This window comes from Gavia stellata, chromosome 6, assembly GCF_030936135.1.
Source record: "Gavia stellata isolate bGavSte3 chromosome 6, bGavSte3.hap2, whole genome shotgun sequence".
NCBI lineage: Eukaryota > Metazoa > Chordata > Aves > Gaviiformes > Gaviidae > Gavia > Gavia stellata.
In genome coordinates, this window is record NC_082599.1 from 27,822,585 (window position 1) to 27,842,021 (window position 19,437).

Genomic DNA, 19,437 nt, shown 5'->3' on the forward strand with positions numbered 1-19,437 from the left:
TCCTCCTTATATTAGGTCTGGGTGATCTGCTGACGATAAAGAAGGCCCACAGTGTGCAGCATTGTATTTTCCTGTTTCTTGCATAATTATTTAAAAGGAAGAGCCCAAGTCATGATCTTTATTTTAAACTTAATCAGAACTATTACTGACTTAATTGAGAATATAGGTGGAAAAGGACAGACTATAAAAAGAATAAAAATGAGTTAAACAAGGACTTGGCCCAGAGAATGAAGGAGAAAAAAAATAAAGCAAAAATAAAGCCTACATCCAATTCCTAGACAAAGCTACTGAGAAAGTTGTGATTGGTCACTAAGGCAACAGATTTTTAAATGGAAATAAAATGCTTTTAATACTGCAAGCACATTTTTCTATACAGATCTAGTAAATTAACTCAGATCTCATTAAAGTGAATATAATTTTATGATATTTAATGTTAGAAACACCAATACACAGAGAATCAAAATATAAATAGCTATAAGATGGTGATGTTTTCACCATATTACTGGTTCAGTCATACAGATGCTCAGGAGGTAATTGGTAACCTTAGTTATTTTCTTTCCTCAGGGAGTCTTTTAATAACTGGTATAAATCAAGGCAACTGTAAGCTTAAATGAGAAATACTTGCTTTTGTTTTCTTGGCTTTTATACTAATGGTCTCGGGTTGGTGAATCAACACATTGAGCTCTATTCTGCGACGTAAGAATTTGTTCATACAGCCTCCACTCTGATGGAGGCAATTCACTTCTCACCCCCTTTGCTCTGCACCCCTCACAAAGGCATCAAGGCCAAGCCAGCCTTGCATCAGTCACACAGATTTTGGATGTCTGTCAATTAGAGCTGGAATTCCTGCAGCTGGAGCAAGATTTATCCAGTACTGTAGCAATAAAACCAGCATCTAATATGCACATTCTGACTTAGACTAACATAACTATATTGTAACTTCTGCACCCAAGGACTTGGTCTGTCACATTGAGGGAAGGTAGATGGCAATACTCCGAAGGAGCAAACTTAACAGGTTATATTGCTTAGAAATGTAACAGACAACTGCTGTATATCAGTGACTGATTTATCAGGAAAGGGAACAGTGGAGCAACAGCAGAGATTGAAAACATTCATTGAAACCGCTGGCACAATCATACTGGCACAGAGTGATTGTGGAGCCACCACAGACCTGCACTGTCCCTGTCTGCCTCACCACTGCATCCAGCCTATTTCATGGTATCTCACCTTCCCTCTCCACACGTTCCCCTCTTTTGGCAGATTTTTCCACATGCTTTATTTTGGCATCGCTTCAAATTTAGTCCTTCAGCGCAGGAATAGTCTTATTCCTAGGCTGCTTCACAGCTGTTCAAAAAATAGCAGTACAGCTTCTGCTGAATGTGCTCATATTCCTTCATACATTGATTGGTATTTTGATCCAAAAAGACTGGCATTTTAGAACAGTTGCAAAACTGGAGATTCTTTCACACTTTGGCTGTTTGCCTATCCTAAAACCCCCATCACTTTATTTGATACATATTTAATATATAGGAACCAATTTAATATATAGGAACCATCTCACATACACCATCTCAGCTCTGCACAAATTTCACTTCGGCAGGCAAGGCAAAAGTTGCTGGGAAGAGCCTGACAGGAATATCTTATCTTTGGCCAGCCACTGTCGGAGTTGAGCCCCGGCCAGCCTGGCCAGGGAGCATGGCCGGGGAGCAGGCAGCCGGGCATGAGAGAGGGTAGGAGAGACACAGCCGCCTGCAAGGCCCTTTCCATGGGCAATGAATTATTTTTGTCTCGCTGCTGTGAAGGAACACTTGTCTTTAAAGAACTGCTTTCCACAGGCTTCATTTAAACCCATAGTCCATGCTTCACTTCATCAGGAGGAAAGAAGTGGAAGAGATTCACATTTTAAGTGTGGTTGCAAAATCCCACTGTTTTAAATGCTGTCAGATACTATGACATCAAGCTGCAAAAAAATGAGAGAAGCATTTTCCACAAAGCATAGATAAAGTTTTGGGTTTTCCATGCCTTGAAGATACCGTCCACCTGATTTTAATTTCTGTCTGTGTACATGCATCCTGTTTACAACACTCATGCCCTTTGAATCGAAGAGAACCCACAAGCGTTGTATCTCAGTAAATATGGTATTTGTTTTAACTGTTTTGCAGAATAAGTGCATTTTGTGCACACTTTTCATAGGATGACAAACTAATATTTATATTACCTTAGTACTAATTTGTGTCTTCAGACATGAAGTTCCATGAGAACAAAATTCAGGATTGCTGGCATCAACCTTTGGTTTCGTAACACGCATTTATCTTAAGACTTAAGCACCTCACTTGATCCGTATTTCTAAATCATGCTTCCTTTACTGAAAACAAAAACAGAAGGCCCAGACTCTCACAGATACATAGGTTCCCAGCTCCTAGGAATCTGACTTCCAGTGACTTGGGGGTTTTATATCTAAACGCCTTTGAGGATCTGGGACTATTTTTTTTCCCCATTCCTAGCAATTGAGAACAAAAGTGAAATAATACAACAAAGAACAAGAGGAGGATGCCAAACTAACAATACTAAGAAGGTTTCAGGTTAACCAGCCACAGGGATGAATTTACAGAGAGGACTTTTCTCAAAAGATGATTTACAGCTGAGCACCTGGAGAAAACAGTTTGCACCTGGCACAGCTAAAGAGCTTTTTTCCTACTAAGAAATAAAGCAAGAAGCATGGGGAAGATTTATGTAATCTTCACACTCAGAGTCAGCATCCTGGAAGAAGAAAATCAGGTAAAATATAATGATGGCTAAAGCAGGCAGAAAGATGTACAGCAGTGAAAAAAAGTCAATATTAATATTAGCAAAAAGATGTGTGATATGAATAAGTAAGAGGGCTGTGCTTAATCCAGCTTGGGAACTGAGAGCTGTCAAGAAGAAACAAGGGATATACTTGGCAACACAAGGGATGTACAAGGCAATACTGCCCACAGAGTGAGCGGTAGCGTGCCAGACTTGGCCTGATGCTGCAGATGCTGTAAGGGCCCCAGCAAAGCAAGGGGATTGCAGATCAGTACTGCAACAGTATTTTTACAAGCGTGCACTGTTCAGAAGAGATGAAAGTGTGGGATTAACTCAAGGATCTGTTTTTTGCTTCAGGCCCACACATCTGATGTTCAGTACATTTCCCTCCTTAACACATAAGGCTTCAGAGCAGGAGAGACATCTTCTCAGAGAGGCTGTGTTGCTACTGCTTAAGCAACCCGCTTTAGCCAGCGACCTGCTGAGGGAAGGAGAGGGCAGAGTTGAAACCTCACTAGCCAAGCCTGCCGATATGCTACTACAAGGCTCAGAGCTGGAGATTGCAGGCGATGTTTCAAGGTCCCCTCTGTAAGTGGTGGAGGGAGAACATTTGTAACAACGCCACTAAAGCTGCAGGTAGGTGACCCGGCATCTATTACTGCTCTCCATAACCACCCCCCCAGCGCTGCCTTTGGGACAGGGTTGCTGCAGAACAGGCTAGCTGGCAGGGAGCTGGCAAGCTTTTCTCTATTGCGGCTAGGAACAACTCCTCCACTGCATTCGGTTGCATGTGTTCTTTTGCAGCATTTCTCCTTTTGCTGGCTTTCTGCCTGCCCCAGCGTAAAGTTCAGGATGTCGGTTTTCACCTCCAAAACTCCGCTCAAGCTGTTCCCAGCACTGCTGTGAGTTATGTAGCTGCCAATAGATCATTGCCCTGCATCAGCAAGCACCAATGGAGGGGTCCTGGCTCCTCAGGAGATGCGTTCGGCATAGCCTGCCAGTATTTCCTTTCTTATTTTCTCCTTAAGGCTGTCTTTGTCTTCTATGAGCAGTCACAACACTGGCTTTCATACAAACTCCTGTGCCACCTATCACCCTTCTCGTAACACCATCCCGATGGTGTTCATGCACTCACCTCCAGGCAGCTTTCCCTGGCTTGGTGCCCAACGTTAGGAAGGGCATGGCCCACTGACATCAGTGGAAATACTCCCCTTGACTTCAGTGGACTTCGGAACAAGCCTGTGATAACCCTGATGGAGGGGGTGCTCAGCAGCCCATGTGAAGCCAGTGACGACAGTCCCATCGCCTGAAGTGGAAATCAGTGTGCACCCCAAGAGCGTTGTCTCGCTGGGCCCCTTCACACCCGGTTCTTCAGACCTGCTGTAACCACTTATGAGGGGCAGATCCAGCCCGTCCTCATGAAGCGCAGGTGTTCGTGTGCCTGCGGCTTGTCCTGTGAACAGGAGCCTGTTGTGTGGCACTGTGTAGAGCAGAAGGAAAGCTTGGGGCAGGAGTTCTCTCCCTGGCAAAAATGTGCCTTTGTGTTAGCTGAGTAATTTAGGTAATTGATCCTAAATGTGGAAACCAGGTTTTCTTAGCGGATACAGTGTGTGAGTAGGCAGTGCCCATCACAGTGGCCTCAAGTCTAACCTCTAAATGTCGTAAATACTAGCACTGTTATTTATATTAAACAAGTGATGAGCTGTTGTTTCACAGTGAGATGTTCAGAATATTTGACAGCCTTGGGGCTTGGATGACATCAGTTTTGACTTTCAAAATCAAACTGCCACCTTGTGGTATGGTGGGGGAGAAGTCTGTAGGAAATTACATGGATAGCAAAAATTTAGATACATAGTAAAAACTGGTTCCTTTGTCCCACCGATGACTTACAGCATTTACATATTCTTAAATATATTTTTTTACTACAAGCAAATTAATAAAAATTCTTATGTCATGCTTTAAAAAGTCAGTCTAACTTTTTGTGCTTGTTTGTCAATGTAAAACACAAAACCATTTCCTCATTCTCGTATGTAATTGTACTGAAACAACCAGTGCACACATATGAGTAGGTTTTTCAAGATAAGACCCAAATTCAGCTTACAGGAAAACACTACCTATAAAGGCTATAGGTATCTATAATTTTTCCTTTCTCTCTTTTAAGCTCATTAATATTAAGAAATATTTCTATGAGAGTCAGAGCAGGGCCACACAGATTACTGAAGATGAGCAATTTGTAGTGCATCATCTGGTCTGAGGTGCTGTCCCTGTGCATCCCCTTGGACCATGATAGATGTGAGGCAATTCTAATCAGCTTTCTTTTTCACTGTGGGCCAAGCCATCACAAATTACTTTACCTTGCTTGTCAACCAAGAGCAAGTACGATGGATCAGCAGATGTGCAGTAATCTGTTATGGCAACGTGCTTGTGCATCTCAACCTTCAAGCAGCAGACCAGCATGGAGATGTGCTGGCATGATCCTTTCAGTATACAGCTAGATTGAATGTCCTTGTGTCATCTAATACTATTTATAAAAGATTATAGCTGAACAGCTAGTCCACTTCAAATCGAAAAGTGTAGCTGAGGTGAACAGTTCATTGCAGCCACATATCAGTGCCTTGTGCATCCATGACTTTTCTGGAAAACAGTGGTTTAAAAAATACGGTGCAGGTAACAAGAAGCCCGTAAGTTCTGGAGTTCACATCTTGTCCCTCTGCTCATGCCAGACAAGTATTAATGCTTTTTTTAAAGCATGAAGTGGAGTCATCCACTACTGAAAGTAACAAAGTGAGAGGGAGGCAGTCACGTAGAAGGGAATGTAAAGGTATGGAGAGCCTTATGCTGATTCTTCTCTTAAGTAAGCCTAGAAATACCCAGATGAGCTGCCTGGGACCTATAGCACCAGGGCAAGCTGTTTTCCTTCTCATTATGTCTATTACAAAGTGCAGTACCTCAGGGAAGTAGTTTTTAGAAAGTATTCTTCATCCAAAAGTACACAGGTAGAAGGCACTCACAAATTTCACAGTTCTCCATGTACGGTTGTCCTGTAACACCTTTGTTGAGCACTGGCTCTAGGAGAGAACTGGTGACCATTCCCATGGACAGGGGTCCTGCAAGTCCTCATGGGGCTGCCTGAGGAGCCTGGCCCCTGGAAACCCTACGAACACAGAGGCTGCTCCAACTTCCAGTATCACCTGGCTCACATTTCCCCATCGGCATCCAAACTCCCAGGATGGATAAACATGAAAATTTCTTCTTAATGGTTGTGGTGATGTCTGCTTTGCTGTGTGATTTTAAACGTGGGTGGATAGTGTCCTTCTAGCTATGGTCTCATCCAGCAGCCCAACTGGATGCAGGTGTGAACCACTTCTACCTGATGCGTGCCAGTAGCTCGTGCTGTGTGGGGGTGTGGGTTTGCATCATTGCAGACTGCTGTCTACACAGGGACATGACCGACAGAGAAGGAAAAGGGAGGGAGGAGGAAGCGTTCAGTGGGTGATGGGGTTGTGAGGGAGAGGGAAAAGTAGTTGGGGTGTAGGGAATGGTCTGAATTTAGATGAAGAGTGTGCAGGGGGAAGGAGAAGAGCCTATGGACCTATGTGGCCTCCTGTGCTTGCACGTGAGTTAATTCGCGTGTAAATCCTCTGTGGTGTGTGAGGTCCCCCAGCCCAAAACATGGCTGTACAGCTCTGCAGCCCCCTCATCCCAAGATTTCTCCTTCCTGGGAGCACTGTTTGTGGCAGTGCCCCTGAGCAAACTAGGGAAATCCTGCTGCTCAGGGTATTATACAGGAGACTGGGCTAGATTGACACAATGATCCCCTGGGCCTTTACAGATCAGGGCACCTGTGAGACCTGCGTGGTGGGGGGCTCTTGTGGAGGCCTGCCTGATGGCTGGAGGAATGAAAGCAGGACCAACATGCCGAATGCTGTCCTGGGGAAGAGTGAGCTACCTCCCACAGGAAGAGTGCCTTGGGGATTTTGTTTTTTTTTTTTTTTTTTTCCCCTGAAACACACTAATTACAAGGCATCTGCAGACAGAGCATCACATTCCACTGCAGTCAATAAATCAGCAATGGTAACAATGAAAGGAAATGAAAGGAAATGTGAGTGCTTCTCCAGCTGAGAAACAACACCCAGGACTACTGTCTTTTAATTTAAGTGTGCGGCAGGAGCAGAGGGTAACCATGTGGTTAATGAAGCTTAATGTGTTTAAAGCCCATGGAGATAACTCTTATTTTGGTGTTATTGCTAGCGTGTCTGTCCTCGCTTTCATAAAAAGAGTGAGGTGATATCTAAGAGTGGCATTTCGATGCCTGAAATGCTCCTCATATAAATAGAACAAGCAGATCAGCATGACCGAGTGATAAAATTACCTTCTGGTCTTCAGGAACTTCAGCATGCAACTGTGCTATAGGGACCTCAGTGTACCCCTCTTCACAGCACAAACAAATACGTTTGGAAATGGATCTGGAGGAGACATACGAAGAGGGAGACAATACAGAGCGGAAAATTACTCGAGCTGCAGCTGCGAAGTTGGTGAAAAAGGCTTTTCTCGAAGCCCTGAAGTCCAATGACTTTGAAACACTGGAAGAGCTCTTGAGCCAAAAGAAAATAGACGTGGACACGGTGTTTGAAGTGGAAGATGAAAACCTGATTCTGGCATCCTACAAACAAGGTAAATGTGGCAGCATTCACCAGCCACGAAGTAGATGGGTTTGAGGGATTTTCAAGAAACTGTGGCCTTTTGTCTCTTCTGAAGCTGCAGCATAAGTTGATTCATAGGCAGTAATGGCTCAGTAGGTTCATACGGCTGCGGTCACCGTAGTAGGGGAGCTTATCAGCTGTAGCCACCGGGCTTGGTGGAGGGCAGGCCAGAGACCAGCCTGAGCCTCCGTGCCGCCGAGGCAGCTGCTGCAGCTTCAGGGGAGTCCAGAAAGAGGAGTCCTGTGCCATTTCCTTGCAGAGAACTTGGGTGCAAAACCCAGAATAGACACGTACAGGCTAAGTGTGGTATATACATTTCTTGCATGTACCCAGTCACATATACAGACCATTTAGAAACAGAAAATATTAAATCTCTTCCATTTTCAGTTTACAGTAGTAGTAGAGTGAATTCTCCCTAGCTCAGGAGAGCTAAGGAAATCCTGTGGACCTTGGATGCTGCTGGATGGGAGATTTATTTTTAAAACTGACAGAAAGTGAGGATGTGCTAGTTTATCAAAACAGAAAAATCATCTGGAAAACACACCAGAGAAGACATCTGTTTTGCAGTGTAGAAAACCCAAACCAGTTCTCAGCCAGACACTGGTTGAATTTCCAAAAACTTAAAATTCAAAGTAATAAAACAAGTTTGCTCTCTGCTAAAATCAACATACTTCATGACCTACTTGCTAACAGACTCTTCATGTGTTTCTAGAAAACAGTAATGCTCAGCCTTTGCCAGAAGTTAATCATATGTGGAGATAACCATCTCCAGTCTCAGCAGCACAACAAATGTACTTTCTTTTCTATGGCATAAAGAAGGGACAATATCCCACCGCTTCTCCTTTTCTGTGTTTACCTCTTATTTAATGATTGGCTCCTGTTCTTTTGATTTCATTTGGGTGAGGATGATGCAGTCATGCCATACTTCCCCTGCGGACAGTGTCTGAACTAACCCACACAGTGACGAATGTATCTTAAAATACCTTTTCTTCTGTCCTCAGCAGACTGAGATGCATTCTGGTTGTGGTTTGAGACTACAGGATTAACGCATAATTTTTAATTGTAGATCATTTGACTGCAAGCATTAACCTGTCTCTTTTGGAGAAGTCTCTCCTTTCTCCAAAAGGTGGAGAGGTAAATGCAGCCTTTGGCCTAAATCACAGCAGATCACAGCAGTGTATTCACTTTTTTTGTCTGAAAGGCAGAAGGTGCTCTTACCAACTTACGTGCAAATTCTACTTTCACTCTGAACCCCAGATAACCATGATTTGAGAGAGGGATTTCTTTGAGGAGGGAGAGGGGAGAAAAATTAAGCCCCACCATTTGGACAGCCTGAGCTTTGCCACAGCCCTAAGCGATGAAGTGAAAAGGAGATTCCATGGATAACAGAGTGGCTTTGCTTCCTCTCTTCCAAAGAAGCTGAGAGCTCCCAAGGACACTGACCTTGCGTGCGCCATGGCTTTTTCATGTTTCTACCCAAAGAAACAGGCAAATGGAACGAGGCCTCCCATGGAGCCCATGTCTGCTTCCTGCTCAGTGCCTGCTCCCCGTCCCTCTGGGCTCAGAGACGTCTGCAGGTTTGGGCAGAGGACATGGGAGATGTTCCCTCAGGATTTCTGAGCACAGCTCACCTGCAGCAGCACATGCAAAGGAAATAAATGGTGGTCTCAGGCAGGGAAATTGTGGCTATAAAAAGTGATAACTTGGCTTTTAAGGATCACTTTCCTGCTGTTACTTATCATTTATGACTCACATCTGGCCATAAATGTGAGGCCCAGCTCTGTGTGGGATAAGCCAGCAGTGCTCCACAGCTCACTGGTAACAAGGGGGAATGCTGCATGTGTGTTCAGATGGGGAGCTGATTTAAGAAATTTGTTCTGCTATATACATAGACTCTGGGATATAGCCCACCTACTTTGAGCCCCGTTTGGGGGCATATGATGAAAAGGTTGTCTTGGAAGCTGCCATTGTAACCTGGATAGTCAGCGGGTTGAGAGAGGGTTGAGCGGCTGCAGAGGAGCCTGTCGCCCCGCTCGGGCACTCAGGTGCCTTAGGGCTGACTGCTGTTGCCATTCGAGGTGTGGGTTCCTTGGGGACTGGGTTTGGTCCTAGACTGGGTGCCGCGATCTGTAGACAGTTTCTCACCCCTGACATCGCACACGCTGACACTAGTAAATGCTTATATTGGTCAGGAGCAAGTCACTTCAGCCATGCCAATGCAGGAGGTGTAGCTGCTGTCATGACTGTCCATTTTATAACTATAGGCTTTTGGTGGAAATCTAGCATTTTTCAGAGGCGTACAAGAACTGCATTACTGGCATCTACCTCAGCATATACTTGCAATTTAACTAGGAGGGAAGAAGAACTTTAATCCAAGTTTCTCCCTGCCACCAGCTCTTTGTTTCTATCTTCCTCTTGCCTTCCTCTTCATCTTCTTTCTGTCCAAATCAACACACACGAATATTGTAAAAACTGTATCTATATGACATTATTGTTGAAAAACTATATACAACTGGAGATTCAAAAATGAAGGCCTGAATTAATTTTACTTCATTATTCATCTTTAGATGCAGAAAATTTTACAGACATGTTCTAGCTACAATTCAGCTGCTGTATCTAAAAAATAAAGAGAAAAGAAGACGTTTTAGACTTCTCCCGCCCTTCTGCACATTATTATTGTGTTTTACTTTTTTTAAACAAATTATTATAGTAATCATTTCTGAGACTGTCTCTGTGCAGTCATTAAGCATGTAGTCCTATTTTGGGAACAAATATTTAAGAGTTATTTGGTCTTACACCTGTTTGTAAGTAAAAATATATATATATCTCATTGTGAAATTTTCAGAGACAAATTCAAACATTTTGGAGCCTAATTTCATGCCAAAGTGTCACTGCTTCTATTTGGCTCTTCAACCTAGTTTACATCAGCATCCAAACTCCTTACTTCATGCCCCTCAGGGGCAGTAGTTGGCAGGAGCTTTGTGTACAGGTGCAGCCACATTGCCAGGAGTCATCTGTGTGCAATGCATCACTGGAAGTCTGAATCCAGCTCCTGACATGCAAGATCCTGCAATCTCCCATGCAGAAACAGCAGGATGAGCTATCTTTTGAGCCACTGGCCTAAGTACATGCTGCCTTCTTATTCCAACGCCACCTTTGTTCAGCTATTGGCAGGCTGAAAATCCCATTTCCCCCCTATGTTTTGGCTGGTGGCATTTCAAATGCTCTAAGCATATTTTTTTAGTTGAGTCTACACAGGTCACAAAAACCCCAAAAGCTGCCTTCAGAGTACATCTACGTGGGAATTATCTCTCCAAAAGGCAGGCTATTCAGCACACGTAGTAAAAGTGCTTCATGAAAATGAAGTTATGCTTGAGAGAACTTTGTGTGCACTAAACTATCTGGTGAAATTACAGTAAATTAAAGCAAAACTCCAACCCTTCCTTCCCCCTCAATTATTCTCAATAGGTGGATAGTCCAAAGAAAAGTCTTTGCCAAGGATGGTAACACATTTTCACTTTGTACAGGGTACTGGCTGCCTAGCTACAAATTAAAAATATCCTGGGCAACTGGACTTCATCTAGCTGTCATGTATGGACATCTGGAGAGTCTTTCAGTCCTGCTCAATCACAAAGCTACAATCAACTGCCGGCCCAATGGAAAAGCTGCAATCCACATAGCGTGTGAAATGGCAAATGTTGAGTGTCTCAAGATCCTTTGCAACCACGGAGCTAAGCTGAACTGCTTTTCAATGAGTGGGCAGGCACCCTTGCACTTCTGTACAACACGAACCTCCATTGCTTGTGCCAAGCAGCTGATTTGGAGAGGTAAGGAAAAGCTCTGGACGGTCTCTTGTGGCATGCCCAGAGATGGTGGGCATGGTCTGTGGTTTCTCTTAGGAGGCAATTTGTCAAAGTACATGTGTATTTATCCCTTCCATCCACAGCTGACTCACACTCCTTTTCCCCATCTCTTTGCTCAGAGAAAATTTCTTCCATTCTGATCCATCACCCCATCTGTCCTTCCCTCTCCCTGGCCACCTGCCTTTACTCCAGGGTCGTTTCCCATTTCAGTGCCTCCAGCCCACTGCCTGGCCAGTCCCTCAGCAGAGAGGCTCCTCTGAATCAGGGGCTTTCTCTTTCTCTATTTTTTTTCCTATATCTTCTTCATCTAGATTTACTATTGAGATGTTTTCACATGAAAGTGCATACCTTTCCTCTTCTTTCTTGTTAAATTTCCTTGATCTCAGTAAAATTCTTCCAACCACTTGTTTTTTGAGACCTGGCCTTGAAACACTGGATGCAGTTTTTCATAGTGTCTCTTCATTTGTCAGCAGCCAAACTCCTGTATCTATGCAGGGACTGGGGAAAAAAGGCTATTCATACAAGATTTCTGTTTTCCCGAAGTAAGATACATTATGCTGCCGGTCATCTGTAACAAATGAAGCTATGAACAGATGTAATTCCTGGATAAATATATTGGTGTCACACACTGTTTCCTTAACACAAGGATGCTGACTTAGGACACAGTAAAAGACAGACATAAAAGTGCCATGGCAAATACAAAGGCTTTGGGGGTTTTTTTGCTACATGTGTTGTTATTGAAGGCTTCTCCCGAGATGCAGAGCCCAAGTATGCTTTGTGGGCAAGGCAATCTGCAGTCCCAAATGAATAACCACATCGCTTTTCTTTTGCTGGAAAGATACATATTATTTTGCTTGGTAGAAAGGAAAATAAATGCTGCCAGTTGTATCCTGCCCAAAGCAAACAGTCCTGGCAGCAGGAGTTGAATTCACTGCCATGGAAAAGCTTAAAAGTCAAATGTAGTCTTATAAAATGTAGCATAGGATGAATGCAAATGCAAGGATGTATTCTGTAGGCTTTCTCCACCCACCTATCAGCAACAGAATAATAATATGTTACAAGCCACCCTTCATCCCAAAGCACTTGGGGATGCATCTCCGCATGAGCTAAATGTCGATACTCCACACAAAATGGGAAAAGGCTGGAGCAAACCTTGGCAGGTGTGCACATACACATCGCAGCAGCACCCAACAGCCGAAGCCAGGGTTTCGCTTAATGTCCCTGCACCAAGGTTTCCAAGATGCACCTCCCACCCTGCCATCTCCGCTCGCTGGTGTCACACTGGGTCGATTCAGGTAAATGCAGTTTAACCACTTCTGGTTTGGGCAACTTGCCAACCAAGCAAAACTGATCCCGTGTTCATTTGTCACCTCCAAACTTAGATTGCTGATGCTGTCATGGACATCTAACACGACTAACACTCAACATGGCTTAACGGCATTAGCACTCAGCTTTTCCAGCCCAGAGGAAATTTCTGACTCCTCTTCCTCCCTCCCTGTTCTCACACCTCAGTCTCAGCGTGAGTTTGGCCACGTAAGGGCTCTCGTGAGCGCGGAGAGAAGCGGGGTGGCCGCGCAGCGTGCACTTGCTCTTGCACGAGTACGCTAGTGGGAGTGTGCCGAGGCCCGGGGTTCGAGGAGCCCTCCTCCACCCAGCTGCGGCGGTGGAGACCCGCGCCCCCCACCTCTGGCAGAGGCGCCCGCCCCGCCGGCCCGCGGGCCCCGCTGCGGTTTCACACGGCCTGCCGTTCGGCTTTGCTCCGGGGACTCGCCCGCCTTCCCTCCCTTCTAATAGGCAGAGTTCAGTAGTATTCCTACAGTCATTTGCATGTCTGTAGAGCAAACTGCTGGTAGCTGGAAGGCGGGAGGGCAGCCGGCCAGTCAGGCTGCGGCCGGCGGGCGCTGGGGTGGGCGCTCGGCCCCCGCCGCGCCGCGCCGCTCAGTAGATGGCGCTGTTGCTTCGGCTGCCAGGGCCAGGCGGCGCAGGGAGGGCGGCGGTCCAGTCCCCGCCCAGCCCGCAGGCGGGACGCGGGGCTCAGCCCGGGACTTCGGCAACGGGGGGTTGTACCTTCTGTGGCTCTGCCTTAAAACGTCCTTTCTTCCAGGCGGGCAGTTAATGAGGTGCTGCAGGAAGCATTCTCAGGGTAGAGATCTGAGCAGAGCTGTTCGCCGGAGTAGGAGTAAAGCTCTCCTTTATCCCTCAGTTCTTATTTTATAGGAAAAAGCGTTTTACACAGAGATTTGGACCTGCATGCTGGGCCAAAATAGGGTGTTCAGATAAGGTCTTCTGCCAGCTTGGGGCCAAGCCATCACATATGAAGCTGGATCCAAGAACCTGAAGTTTCTAAGGGTTTCCTGGAGGCTTAAGAGATGCAGAATCCATGTCCCTAGCTATTTGCATTTCCACCTGTGTCTCTCAAGCCCACCCTCACCTTCTCCTTGGGTAGCAGGGCTCCAGCAGAGAGATGGCCAAACTAGGATTTCGTTGCCTTCATTTTTTCCCGTCATCTTTCTTTGGTAGGAGCAAATGTGAACATAAAAACAAACAACCAAGATGAGGAGACTCCTCTGCACATCGTTGCACGTTTGGGTATCCCTGAGCTCGTGGCCTTTTACGTGGAACAAGGAGCACACATTGATGCTCTCAATGCCTACATGGAGACTCCCCTGGCCTGTGCAGCCTATTGGGCCCTTCACTATAAGGATCAGATATATAGCCCGGATCACCACCTCATCTGTCGGATGCTCTTAGACTATAAAGCTGAAGTGAACACTCGTGATGAGGATTTCAAATCACCGCTCCACAAAGCTGCCTGGAACTGTGATCACGTCCTGCTGCATATGCTGCTGGAGGCAGGAGCAGAAGCAAACATCATGGATGTCAATGGCTGTGCACCCCTACAGTATATCATAAAAGTGACATCTGTGCGGCCAGCTGCCCAGCCTGACATCTGCTACCAGCTGCTACTGAATCATGGAGCAGCTAGGATATACCCACTGCAATTCCACAAGGTTAAGGATGGCTTTCTACAGTAGAGATATGGAGAAAGGTGATGTCTTGAACAGGAATGGGATGAGAGATCCAAACTTCAGGGTTTGGTGGTATCTGGATTTGCTGGAGTCTTGTAAACTATGGGCCCAGAATGCCCAAAACTTTGTGAGCCGACCTGCTGTAAGAGTGCTATATTTAGCTGAAGTGAAATTACAGTTGCTAATGCCAGAAACCAGACCCAGATCCCATTTTTGTTCTTAACCAACCTGAAACCCCAAACTCTAAATGCTGGTTCAAGACTAATTTTTCAGAGCTGATTCAGTTCTCCATTTCAGAAAACCTACATGCCTTTGTCAAACCTGGCTCCATACAGGCTTAACTGGGTTATACGAAATGCATATTTCATGGCCTCTACCAAAGATTTGAGATCAGACCAGTTGATACAGTTTGTCACTTCTGACCTTTAAAAATCTATTCAAATCTATTCCAAATGAAATGGATCTCAGTAAAGCTTTGGTTCATTCCCAGGAAATGCGAGAAATTAAGGGGAAATACTGGGCCTGGGCTCATAGTTGATAGAAAAGAAAAAAAAGAAAAACAATTGCAGGATCCCTCCCAAAGAATTTCTAAAGGTCTGCAAAGCCCAAGGCACTGACAGAAGTAGCTGATAGAGTTCTTATATCAGGCAACTAAGTAAGCTTGCTGCAGTCAGGACTTACTCTCATCCAGTGCCCTGAGCAACATTTTGCAGCTCCTCCACTGTATATAAAAAGTTTTAACAAGCCAAGCAACCAGAAGCCTTTGAATAAAATGCCAAACTTTTGGTTGTGCCCTCTTGAGCCCAGATGAGCTGGCCCTGTCTGTAACAGAATCTCCTAGAGCGTGTTTGAGAGCCAGGTCTGGGGTCTCCTATTCCCGCCTCCGCCTTTCTCCGATTGCATGGAGCGGGTCTTCCTTCCAAACCATCATTTGTCATCTGTAAAATATGTAGGATGATATTTATCCCAGAGGGATGTTCTGCAGTTTTGTTTGTGAAAGCCTGTCTACTGTGTGGGACAAAAATGTGCATCTTACGGTGCGAATACAAAGTGTTATTCCATGTGTGTGAGTGACAGTGGACTTTTTTTTTTCCTACTGAGCTAAAGTTACCGGGCAGAGCAGTTGTTTCTGTGACCTTGTGTCTCTTGGAAGCCTTACTTCTGAGCTGTGTTACCTCCCCGTCTTTCTTTAAATTTTCCTGTAACAATGCATTTTTGATTCATATGATGGGATTTTTTCTGTTCCTGTGCTGCATGACCTGGAGCAAGGACTTTGTGCATGGCTTTGCCTGGTGTCGAGACACTCAACCTAGCTATGAACAAGTTATTTCCAGATTCAGATGATAAAGCTACCCCCATCAGCAAGCTACACTGCTCTGGAGACCTAGGCCAGTATTTCTGTACGGTGTTAAACTGGGGTGTGCACAGCTCCCCTGGGGGCTAGCCTGGGGCTTCTTGCTGTGCTTGCACTGAGCAGTGTACAGAAGGCTTGTGTCTTTTGCATCTCCAACCTTATTTTCTGGTAGTTCTTTGGCTGTGTCTGTCTCAGTACGCTATTGCACAGTGCCAAGCATCCAGGCTAGCCCCAGCTTCTTGGTGGTACTCACGGTCTCTATGCATCCTGCCTGCAGGTGCTACAAGCCTGTCATTCCCACCCCAGAGCTGTGGAGGTTGTCGTCAATACCTACGAACACATCAAATCAACATCTAAGTGGAAAGCAGCCATACCTGATGACGTACTTGAGGTAAGCTCTTAATGAGTTGCAACTGAGTAAAATCCAAGCTTATTATTTGCATTCTCTGTATCTGGACATAGAAAAGTAAGAATGCTTTTGAAAGAGAAGAACATCTCAGAGGATTTGGGACTTCCCCATTTAATATCACTCACATGACAAAAGCATATCACTCACTGACAAAAGACAGATTTTTGAGAAATATTCATTGCAACATTACCCTTTGGAGCACTCCCTGTCAGGGGTGCTGCAGGAGCTCAGCTGTCCCTGCACTCAGCAAGTGCATAGATTCTGGCTGTGATTGGTGTCTCTTCAGATCTGTCAATGCATATAATTATATTTTTTTTAAGTCAGCAAATGTTTTAAAAGTACTGTGTTACATGTGAATGACTATACATCTTTAGGTTCTGTTGCATGGGTTGGGTTTCTGTGAGCAGGACTGGTTAGCTGCAAATACAAGGGAGAATTTAAATGAAAAATAAGAGATCAAAGAGGAAAAGATGTCAAAAGGTGAAATTGTGGGACAAACTACATGCTTTGACACAATTCTCCCTTTACTTCAGAAATCTGCATAGTCCCAATATTCCAGTTTAAAACTATTTTTTTATTAACACTGGGCTTTTTCAAAATTTTCAAATCGGTGCTGAAGTTAAGCACACCAATATCTGCTATGCATTACCAGTGATGTTTAGGGAACCCCATCTGTATTATAATGCAGAGTTATATAGCCAGAGGAAATGTGAGACTAACTGTTTTTTCAGGTCAGCTTTGTTCAGAAAAAAAATTAAAAGAAACCATTTTGGGTCAACACAAGATTAAATGTTAAAGGTCCTTTTTCACCTAAATATTATAGTAGTAGTAGTAGCAGCAGCAGCAGCAGCAGCAGCAGCAGCAGCAGCAGCAGCAGCAGTAGTAGTAACAATAGAAGCTTTGCTGAGCTACAAGAATGATTAGAAAGTAAATAACTAATTATTTTTCTCCAAACAAAAATTTTAATCTGAAATATTGAAAAATTCTTATTTGGAAAAGTCTACAGTTACTCTATATATTTGTTGAGATTGTTATTTTTGTTGTCAAAGCTGTTTGCCAAATTTGACATGAAATTGAACAAAAAATTTTTGTTGACACAAATCTGTACTTTTCAATACATAAAGTGTATCTGAAAAAAAGTGTAACCAGAGCTGTCAAGTAGCAAGAATATAAAGTAAGGCCAAGTCACGCATAGTTGCATGTATTTACCATTTCATTCTTTTATTTCAACATCATTTGTAAGAATCTGCACTTTTCTTCTCATGGGGATACAACTTTATTTATTCCAAAAGGCCACCGGGGCGATGAGCAGGACCAAAGGTACTTTGCCGTTCGCAGCCCCAGCGAACTCATCGGCAGCGCCGGCATTATGCTGCCTCGCTGCCCCGCGGTGAGGTTTAGGGGATTAACTTGTCCACGTGCACTGACCCTGAGCTGGCTGCAGCGTCTGTTCAGATCAGAACTAATACTGCAGAAGAACCCCCACCTCAGGGGGTCTTGGTATGGTTGTGTATCTTATGGATATAAGACATACCAAGCCTAAAGAGTTCATCATGGTCTTTAACTTAACACTAAATATTTGAGGCAAGCGTAAGAATTTTGTGCAGGCATTTGGCTCAACCAAGGCCCTGGTGCTTGCTGTGCCTCCGAGGGGCAGGATGGCTGGCTGTGTTTTACCTTGTTCCACCAGGGGCTGCATGTGGGCAGGGGAAAGGGAGGGAAGGAAAACAGCCTTATTGCCCTGAAACATGCTATGCTTTTTTACAGCGGCACCAGGATTTCTATGACTCTTTGTTCACTGTGTGCAGCAATTCACCACGGTCACTCATGCATTTATGCAGATGTGCCATTCGGGCGATATTGTCAGAAAGGTGCCACCGCGGAGTCCCCTTGCTCTCCATCCCCCCATCCATGAAGAAGTACTTGCTGCTGGAACCAGAAGGAATCATCTACTGAGACACAGCAGTGAGGGCACCGGCATCTCCCTTCCTGGATCCACGCGTCTCTGCGGGGTGCTGGAGATGCAGGCGCAACGCTGGTGCAGCCCTTTGCTTTTGTGCGGTCGCAGGCCAGCCTGAAGCTGGGCTGGGATTTACCGGCTCTCCTTGGAGACGCTCTCTTTCCCTGCATTGAGGAATTGCAGCTGCAGGCTGTCGGTCACGCTGGGGGAGGCAGAGCTGGAAAGGCCCCCCCTCCAAACAAACACAGGGGCACATACTTCTATGCTTTGTTCAGCCTAGATTAAATGATGCTTCTGCTGCCTTTGGTATTTATTCCACTGTCTGCTAGATAGCATTAGATTCAATCTGAACAACCCTTGACACTGTTTCACTGTAATTTTCTTCAGCTGTCATTTTGGGAGTAAAAGAAAGGATACCACCAAAAAATAGAACATTTATTAGCGTCACAGAAATGCTTTCCCAGAAAGAAATGGGCGAACTGCTTTGAATCACAACCACAGACAGGATTTCAGTAGTTTCCGTGTTTTCCTGTGTATTGACTCTCAATTCAATGTTAGTTCACTGTTCACTACACCTGTCTGTGTCTTATAAAGCTTTGTCATCATAATAGCCTTTTTAATTGTAAGAATTTTTTCCATTATCAATCACAATATTGAAATCTGCAGCACTGAAATTTCTGTACATTGATATTCATGCCCAGGTAGCTTTTAGCAGATGCTGTCTCTGTTTCTGCTCTCACTGTGACTGATGATAATGTCATGTCCTGGTGTTGAGAAATGCAGATAGAAATGCCCCTGTAACTTGCACAGCCGGGCTTATACCCATCCAGATATACCTCAGGATAGTGTTGGATGGGATCTGGGAAGAATACGAACCCTGCTCTTCATTGACTATAAAAGGAACCTAGCCTGCTAACGTGGACTGTACACCTCATTTTTTGGCAGCTAAGCGCAGGTGAGAGGAATCCCACCTTAACCAAAAGGTGTTTCCAAGATGAAGATATGTTGGCTGTGCTGTTACAGACCTGCCTGTCCCCCTGATTTGCAAGCCCTGTGCTTTTGGACCTGCCAGCGCCGGTTTCCCTGCTTGCAGGAAACCTTTACTCCTGACCAAGCTGCTGACTCCAGTTCAGGAGGATGAAATGCAGGGCAGAGGCAGTTCACACACCGGGTATCCTGCAGCAAGGACAAGTGTGTGATCTGATCTCCAGATAAAACCCATTTTTCTTCCCTTTTTTAGTTTGATGCAATCCATCTGGGCTGTTCCACTTTTTCTAGACTCTGACAATTCTGAGCTCTGTTAAAAGGGAAGTGAGCCATGCCCACCAATGG

The 19,437-nt window shown here is 44.9% G+C and overlaps 1 protein-coding gene across 1 annotated transcript; it reads left to right on the top strand.

Annotated features, from left to right (window-relative positions):
* Positions 1-7,247: 7,247 nt before the first annotated feature.
* ASB4 (ankyrin repeat and SOCS box containing 4) lies at positions 7,248-18,177 on the top strand. The gene is made up of 5 exons (XM_059819018.1): positions 7,248-7,461; positions 11,018-11,317; positions 13,874-14,364; positions 16,014-16,127; positions 17,913-18,177. Exons 1-5 carry the CDS (start codon positions 7,248-7,250, stop codon positions 18,099-18,101), a joined length of 1,308 nt encoding a protein of 435 aa, XP_059675001.1. The 3' UTR covers positions 18,102-18,177.
* Positions 18,178-19,437: the final 1,260 nt, after the last annotated feature.